General features: G+C 41.2%; 1 protein-coding gene and 1 long non-coding RNA gene across 2 annotated transcripts; one reads left to right on the top strand and one right to left on the bottom strand.

Moving 5' to 3' along the window:
• Positions 1-805: 805 nt before the first annotated feature.
• Positions 806-5,543, bottom strand: LOC147754420 (uncharacterized). Its single transcript, XR_015316681.1, has 2 exons — positions 4,632-5,543; positions 806-2,837 (listed from the first exon to the last, which is right to left on the bottom strand). It is a non-coding gene; the product is annotated as an uncharacterized LOC147754420 (long non-coding RNA).
• A 142-nt stretch (positions 5,544-5,685) lies between these two features.
• On the top strand, positions 5,686-8,871 carry Inos (Inositol-3-phosphate synthase). Its single transcript, XM_022816639.2, has 4 exons — positions 5,686-5,821; positions 6,100-6,317; positions 6,844-7,145; positions 7,557-8,871. Exons 2-4 carry the CDS (start codon positions 6,128-6,130, stop codon positions 8,700-8,702), a joined length of 1,638 nt encoding a protein of 545 aa, XP_022672374.1. The 5' UTR covers positions 5,686-5,821; positions 6,100-6,127; the 3' UTR covers positions 8,703-8,871.
• The last annotated feature ends 376 nt before the right edge of the window (positions 8,872-9,247 follow it).

Genomic DNA, 9,247 nt, shown 5'->3' with positions numbered 1-9,247 from the left:
GTAAAATTCTGAGGTCGTGTTGCTTTCGATAGCGTTTCCGGAGTTGATTTTCGGAATTGCGGAAACTGCGTGCGGTGAGGACACTTCCAGTCATTACTGTTTAAGAAGCACGGAGAATATGTCAGTGGAGGTTAGAGTAACGTACTGCAACATAAAGCCTTCCTGTCCCTCGTTTAAAGGCTCAATAAGTTTTCTCCTCGCTGATAGTTTTTGAAAAACTGAATTATGTGTGTGAAATACGTCCGCTTTTGTGTGCAAGCGTCAATACAAAATGGTCGACGAACTATGATTCATACATCACTAGCTACCGAAAGCTTGATTGAAATGAGCTAATTTACATGTTGGCTTTATTTGTCATGTTTATATGTATTTTTATTTATTATTATTAGTACTATTATTTATATATGTATTATTCGTTATGTATATGTGTATTTATTATGTTTTCCTAGCTAGAATACAGAGTTATCAGGTTTTCACAAACATTTGTACTTAGTAGTAATTTTATGTAGTAGGCTAGGTTTTAGAAGCTGATAATAGAAATCGAGAAAACACGCTTAGCAGTTCTTTTCGCACCAAATGTCTTCTGGTAAAAACACCAACATTCAAACGTCGCTAGAAATTATTAGCTAGGTTATTATTAGTGGTGATGCACGTGATGACCACGTGGACGTACCGTGCATCCGCTAAAAGTATGTCTTTTAGAGGTATTTCGAACATCAGGCACTTATAGTATCTTAACAATAATAAGAAATAAATAGAGATGTATCAAAAAGCCTGACTATAGGTGCAATCAGAATGCTACAGATAATCCTAAAAATGATGTACTTGGACGGAGTTTTATTTTCACTCTGTGCTGGTAACTATGTACAGTCCATATGCGATATCCAATAAGACGAACATATGGCTTTTTACCAATTTCTTCACAGTAAAAATAACAGAGACCGACATTTCGAGTGGTAAGTTGTCGAAAGTGTAACTAAAAATCTAGATAACTCATACATAATCAAGTAATCAAAAATATAACAAAATATATATATTCGTTGTTTTAAACATGGTCAATCTTCAGTTGGCAATTCGGTAAATGCGAAACGTATATAAACAAAAATTTCTCTACGTTAAAAGCGATTTAGTGGAAACGACTTAGGAGCTCTGTTTACATCTATCATCAACGTATATGCCCTCTACGAATTGTGCGATTCTTCAACAAGCCTCCCTAACTAAGACGTACATTTCATTTCAGTGTTGTAATTTGCGAGTTAATGGCCTGGCAAGGCTACTACCAATGTTTGTTTGATATACACAGTTACATGATTAACACATACGTATAGCTCGACCAAAAAGCATTAACGACAAATAAGAGACATCAAATTTTTGGCTTTCTGGCCAACTAGGCCCCTTTAAATCGTGTCAATGGCACCTATGTCTATGTATGGCGACAGATGTCATTTACTGAAGGAATCTAATAATGTATCGAGTAGATATTTTTTTAGAAAATTGGCCAAGTATTCTGATTATCCTGGACTAATTTTTTAAAAACACTTGAGAATTCAATGTTATCCAATGCCTATTCTCCGCGAATTCAAACTTGAACTCTGTCCTAGCCAACTTTCCAATCTAAATCACTTGAAAATCAATAATTGGCGCCTGCAGATTATCTCTTTTGATCTTCTTCAAAATTAATTTTCCCATCACCTTAATCAGCCGATCACACATGTATTTGCAATGCTGACAAACTGAAAGAACGGCTTCAAGTTGTAGCAGATTTCTAATCCCCAAACCGTCGAATAGTGAGCAAACTGAGGTTATTACCCTTGTCGCGGACGCTTCCTAGTGACTCAACTTCATTCCGCCATAAGGCCGGTCAACACCCCGTCAGTTTTTCGTCGACGAATGCCAGACAGCCATGCAATGGTACCGCGTTGCCTAGCAGCGTATCTTACACCCGATGTTGGTATCTAACGCTTGTCTCCAAACTCTGAGAACATTTCCGAGTCGCTCTAATAGAAGACCAAACAATTAGTCGTCGTATTTGAACTGCCGCTACAACTCCCATTACTGAGGTTTCCGCTGCTATGGTTTGTACTGCTCAAGCTGGTCCCGATCCCGGTACTGCAATCACTGATATCGCTGATACACGTGTGGCTCGTTATAACAATGTCATCTTGAACGTTGCTGCCGGTAGCTCCCATTTCGCTAATGCAGATGTTGGCGTCACTTTTATTAAAAATGTTGCTGATGCGGCTGTCTGTCGGTTCATCGTCGAACACAGATTTGTAAGACGTACCCAACCTTCGGAGCAGGCTTTTGAGTTCAGCTTCGAGCGATGAACATTCGCCAGCCACCTCTAAGAAAACTCGTCGGAGCGATTCGAAAACTATTCTACGGTGATCGGCTTTGTCCCGTAGTTCTTGCAGGTCCCGCTCGTTCACCATGATGAGGCCGTCAACAGGCAGTGGTTCGTGGGATGAGATTCGGGGTGCCATATTTACGTATAATGTATTGCGACTTTATTTGATATCAATGCAAAATGATAGCACCAACGGCTTCAATAATATTCAGATGTTACGGAATTAAACGGCGTCCTCGGATGATGCCCCCAATTAACTGCACAAAAATCTATTTCTAGACAAGGAGTTGGAGAACGTTTTTCTATGTGATCAACGATTACAGCGACAGCAGTGGTAACGCAGCAAAACAAAACAGGCCGCACAACTGAACAGTTTCATGTAAAGATTGATTTTTCTTTATGTGAAGATGTGTGCGTCGTCGCTAATTTGACACGTCCAATTCACTTGTCAATTTGTCGGCGTAACGTAACCATGCGACGTATGACTCTCCTGCAGTCTTATTGGACACAATAAATGGACCTACTACTAAGATGCCCATTTTTTAACCGTACAGCAAAAATCCTACCCACTTAGCGTCTTACGTTATAAATTACAAATCATAAGAAACAGTCTAGTTATAACCGTACAGTGGTACTACTATAGATATCTGATTAGGTTTATTAATTATATGAAATTCATATAGTCGCCTAAAGCATTCCTAGACCCGATTCATATATACTAGATTACCACCATAGACATAATCTTACTCACGACAATTTGTTCTCCAGTATTCGATACATCTCTAATGATACAAATGTTATAATAACATCCCATAATGCGCATTGATAGTCCTTAATTATTATTTTGACAAGGCTACGATCGACAAACAAATCGAGGCACTGTGGTGATATCTGGTCTTTGAAAAATCGAACGCCTAGCACGAGCTTACTTCCATTCCAACCACGTATTCTAGGCGGTGGTGCGGAAAGACACAAGTATATTGCAGTGTCTCTAAATTTAATAAAAATGGAAAAACAATCTAGCGATAAATCCATAGTGGATATCAACATTCTGTTACGTATTACTGGTCACAATCTTACAGGTTCATTACAGGTACATAATCTTACATAATCTACAGGCTTAGTTGAAAGTTTGTAATACGACATGTTGCCTTGTCTCCGTATAAGATCTGAACTGATGGTAATTATAATTATCTATGACAACTTTCTTTGTTTATACAAATCTATCCCAGACTCAGAAAAACTTACATATCCATAAATTTAGTAAGCAAAATTCTAGCCTCGTAGCTTTTAGTGTGGGGCCTGGCAGTCCAAGCTTTAGGTTAGCTAAAACATTCCACAAAAGATCTAAATATGAATGAACTTGATTTTATGGCTATACCACTGTATCCACTAACGTGTCCTCCATTGCTTCAAAACTATATAACTCACAAAAAGACGTACACAATACATCGGCTCTTACAGAGAGAATGTTCGAGGAGATACAGCCATCTGGAAAAGACCATTTGCTTGTATCTTGACTAATTTTGATAACGTGCCGTCTATAGTAGAGCTAATATTTGGCTTATCGTTTAACTATCACAAAATCAATGAGTGCTCAGATTGATACCGGTGTATCATCTACGGTCTGCTTTTCCCACGTGCGTGAGTTATACCTCCTTGCTAAATATAACTCAGTCACTTAGACGCGCGGGCCCGGGAGCAAAATGTGTTCCTTTCGCTTTGCCCCATGCGCTTTATACAATGAAGCCTGGTGGCTCTCAGTATCTATATAGGTTGTTCATCAATGTGCCCTGGGGCCACATCGGAATTTAATTCAATCGTCACTGTTTCTTTGCTTACGATATACCGTTATAAATACTCACCATCATATATATATATATATATATATATATATATATATATATGAATCATGTAAAATTAAGTCAAATAGTATATATATATATATATATATATACTATTTTACTAAGAAAAGGGAAGCAACACGACGATTCCAAAAAATCGCGTATCAAATGTATCAGGCGGACGGGAATTCTTCTGAACAGTTAATAATAAATATAAAGCTATTTCCATATTCATCACTGAGATTGAAACTCTTGGCATAAGTTGACATAATCTTGGTACAAGCCTAACTCGTATAAACGCATATAAACCTAACCAAGCTAATTTTGTGTCCTGCTAATACACAATGTCTATGAACAGTAATTTAGCTTCTTTCTTTCTTTAAAAGAAACTAAACTCGAGCAGAATGCAAATAACAAATAAGCCCCAACACAAAACTTACGTCTCAAGACACTTGCATCAGCATAATCTCTCTGTCACACGCTCTGTATATGGGCTTCTCGGGTCTGTTTGCAGCCTTTTGCCCAAATCGGGCTCGGTAGGGCGCAGCGAAGTTCAGGGTTAAGGACACCCAATATTACGATTTCCACTCTCACGAAACCTGCGAGTGTTCAGTGTGCGGTAGCCGATGTTGCGAAGCCTGAGGGCTTGTCTGATCACTGTCACGCCTGTTACCCTATGCCGGCAGTCCTGCCAATGATGACAACCTAGATAATTATGATAACAATTGCTGGCGCTGCTATTCATATTACTGTTGTCATCGTTCAGAATGGAGTGCGGTCTATATCAACGTATTTTGAACATCAGTCATCATCATCATTAGAGCAATAACCGTATCGAAAATGCAACAGAAAACGATCAGAGAGAGAAAAACCGGCAAAATTCCCTATTGAACCCGAGCATGTCGTTGTGTACGTATCTCTGTTACGTGTTGAAACTTTTCATTTGTTTAATAACTCAACCTAACCCCTTTGACGTGCGATGTTTAACATAGTCGCGGCCACTTGACGCCCAGGGGCGTCCTGCAAAGGCTGTTGCAGACGCAACACCACTACCGACGAGCAGAGACAATAGCATTAGTGGAAATGACAGAAACTCTAACATCTAAACGTAAACACCATTTCGTAATGTCGCTTCTCTATGGTCGCCATCATACTGGCTTGTCTTAGCGCTATGTTGCGTCCTACAGTATATACTATGGTAAAACATTGATTTTTATTACTATAATAGAATATATTCGTATACGTTTGTTGGAGCTAATTTGGAATGCAAAATCCACAGCCACAATGGCAGTTTGACGACATGGCGTGAATCCAGCACCCGGATTCACACCACCTCATCATCTTGTTAGTATCTCCAGCGGCAACAGTCGCGGCTGTCAGTAGCGCCACCTTTCGCATGGCTCTCCCCTACTCGTCCTACCGTTTCACCCTCGCCCACTCCGTCGAGAACTTTCGCTACTCGGCTCCAGTGTATATAAGAACGATACCGCCGGGCGGTCGGACAGCAACAATCACAACTTGCGTCGTAAACTCAGTTCTACCTTGGTAGACAGAGGCGGTCAGATAAAGAACGTCTTGACAGCGCCACTTTTTGCGGACAGCTTGATCAAGTGGACAGTCAAGAGGACCGGTACGAAGAATTCTACTGTTTAACAATATTTAACACTATAGTACTATAATACAAGATACTATAGAAATACTGCTATTGTATAGCAACAGGTAAGCCGCAGGTAATCGTGGAACGCGATCTGTATCATTACTACGCCGAAGTTTAATACCAGCAGTTAGCTGAGCCGGAGCTGTAGGATCCGGAACACGAAGAACAATCTTTTCAAAGCGTGAAAGAAAAAAAAAGGTTAGTTAGTTGCTAATTAATAAAACTAAAACACGAGATTGAACCTACAATAGCAGTCGAAGCAGCCGAAAAACAGCAAAAATGGTGATTGAAGTTCACTCCGATCGTGTGAAGTACTCGGAGGAGTACATCGAAACGGAGTACTCGTATCAGACGACCGCTGTGAATAAGGAGGGCGCTAGCGTGAAATGTTACCCGCAAACAAAAGAATTCGTCTTCAGGACAACGCGCAAAGTGCCTAAAACCTGTTTGGCACTCGTCGGGTGGGGAGGTAAGCAGTTCTTCACACGAGTGATTGCTAGTGATAGAGTTAATAAAAAGGAGAGGCCACCTTACATTATATGGAAGCCACAGTGATAGCAATGGAAAGTTGAAACGAGATGTTTTCGCCTGACGTACTAGTAAAGTGTATATCTACGTGTGGCCAATCATTTGCGACTTTTCCATGTTGCATAGATACACGTATAGATAATTATCTATACATATCATAATACGTACGATTGCAAAGAGTTTATGCGCTTGTTTTCTCCTTGTAACAATTCGTCAGAGTCTGTGGCGTCATAGAAAAAAAGCGCCATTTCACGAGTGTTTCCCGTCATAATTCATGAATACGGTAGTGAATGATGCGTATCTTGACGCAACGTCTGGATGGCGTGTTCTGAAAAAATAAAATTTGCTAAGGAGTCAGAAGGGGCTCAACTAAGCTCTAAGCTGTTTATTGCTCAGTCGCCTGCATCGCAGTTCGCAGCACTAACTTTTGTTATATCACTGTTTTATCGTTCATTGACGTGCTTTAGGAAACAATGGCTCAACGGTAACGGCTATGATACTCGCGAATCGTGCGAAGTTGCAGTGGAATACGAAGGACGGCGTGCGCCAAGCTAATTACTGGGGCAGTATCACGCAGGCGTCGACTGTCGGCATCGGAATTGATGCCCAAGGCCACGAAGTGTTCGTACCAATGAAAGATATCGTTCCAATGCTCGACCCCAATGACCTCATTGTCGATGGTTGGGACATTTCTAAGATGAACCTCGCAGAGAGTATGAAGCGCGCTAAAGTCTTGGAGTGGGACGTACAGAGGCAGCTATACGATCAGGTAAATGTCACAAATTCGTTTATACATCGCTTTTCGCTTAGATTGTTTTACATTGCTCCATGATGCGAGTAGGCTCAATATTTCAGTGGACGCCTTGAATAACTTCCATGTCGATAACATCTTACCTGTATAAGGACGGATATCAGTGTCGCTAAATAAAAAAAAAGGCAAGACCTGTACCAATTAAGTTGCTTTCTCAGTATTTTTATAGACTAAAAAAATATATATATATACATGATCTTAGTGTATGTATTGGTTACCGGTGATGTGTGTCCAATAATCTTGTTCTAATATGATGATATGCATTCCGCCATATGTGCTGATACCTTATATTTAATCAACGCCGCTAATTACGTACCTTACATTAGTGGAATTAATTACTAATTGTATTTCCGTGTATTAAAATTTCAGATGAAAGTGCTTGTGCCTCGCAGGGCGATTTATGACCCCGACTTTATAGCCGCAAACCAGGAAGCGCGAGCTGACAATGTCTATATGGGCCTGAGAAAAAAGGAAGAGATGGAAAAGATTCGAGAAGATTTGCGTGACATGAAAAAACGCTGCCCCAACGTCATTGTCCTTTGGACAGCTAACACTGAGCGCTTTTGCGCTGTACAGCCCGGTCTCAATGATACGGCCGCCAATTTGCTTGCCTCGATCGACCGCAACGAGAGCGAGATATCTCCGTCGACTCTGTACGCCGTCGCCTGTATTCTCGAAGGGGTCACTTACATCAATGGATCCCCACAAAACACGTTTGTGCCAGGTCTGATCGAACTGGCCGAGAAAAACAAGGTTCTGGTTGCTGGCGATGACTTCAAATCAGGTCAGACAAAACTGAAATCGGTGCTTGTTGACTTCCTTGTTAGTGCCGGTATTAAACCAGTTTCCATTGTCAGTTACAACCATCTCGGCAACAATGACGGCTTCAACCTTTCGGCTCCGGCGCAGTTCCGCTCGAAGGAAATCTCAAAATCGAACGTTGTCGATGACATGGTCGAAAGCAACAATCTGCTTTATAAGCCCGGCGAGAAGCCTGACCACTGCGTTGTCATCAAATACGTCCCATACGTTGGCGACTCGAAACGCGCCATGGACGAATACACATCCGAGTTGGCCATGGGAGGTCGCAATACAATCGTCGTGCATAACACCTGCGAGGACTCGCTGCTCGCCGCGCCAATAATTCTAGATCTCGTCATCCTTGCTGAGCTTTGCCAGCGCATCCAGATGCGCTTAAAGCACCAGGCCGAGTTTTCGGGCTTCGACCCTGTACTCAGTATTCTCAGTTATTTGTGCAAAGCACCGCTTGTTCCGCAAGGTACTCCAGTCGTCAACGCTCTATTCAAGCAGCGTTGTTGTATCGAGAACATTATCCGCGCTTGCGTCGGCCTTGCGCCAAACAACAATATGCTGCTTGAGCACAAACTTCGACCAGAAATGCGGGCGGAGTTCTACCGGGTGCCCGCAGTTGAAACGAAGCCAACCATTGAGAAAATCACTAAGCTTAAGACGCACCACGTTGGCCGGGACGTTGCGGCTGTACGGACAGCTTAAGACACTCTGCAAACACACAGGCAGTGACAAAAGTCCAGCTGTCATTCAATGATGCCATCATCTCGCAATATCAGTATATATATATATATATATATATATATATATATATATTAGATAAGTTCACATTGACAACCCTCTCCCCAGCTTAGTTTTCCTCTATATTTATATACCATATTATTTCGCGTAGTTTTTATTATAGGGAGCACCCCTACATGTTCCATTGGCTGAACTGCAATAACCAGATGATGGCGGGTGATTGCATGTTTGCAGGTTACAGACATTAACAAAAAAACCTTCGTCAGAGAGTTAGTGACCAGCGCAATTTACTTAATAACATTATGGCGCACGACAACAGCGTTGTTAGTGTAACGAAGAGTGCGGAGTTCGCCAAGCAGAGGAAAGGCTAAACGTGATTAAGTCACGGTTTGCGATTGATTACATTATGGTTTACGATCACAAAAAGATGCGCAACAAGTTTTTTAAATACAACCCTTCCATAACTGGGGCTATAAGAGGATTTCTTAAATCTTACGCTATATATATAT

Source organism: Varroa destructor, unplaced genomic scaffold, assembly GCF_002443255.2.
Source record: "Varroa destructor unplaced genomic scaffold, Vdes_3.0 BEIS01000007.1, whole genome shotgun sequence".
NCBI classification, from domain to species: Eukaryota; Metazoa; Arthropoda; class Arachnida; order Mesostigmata; family Varroidae; genus Varroa; species Varroa destructor.
This window is presented reverse-complemented; position numbering and strand designations above follow the sequence as displayed.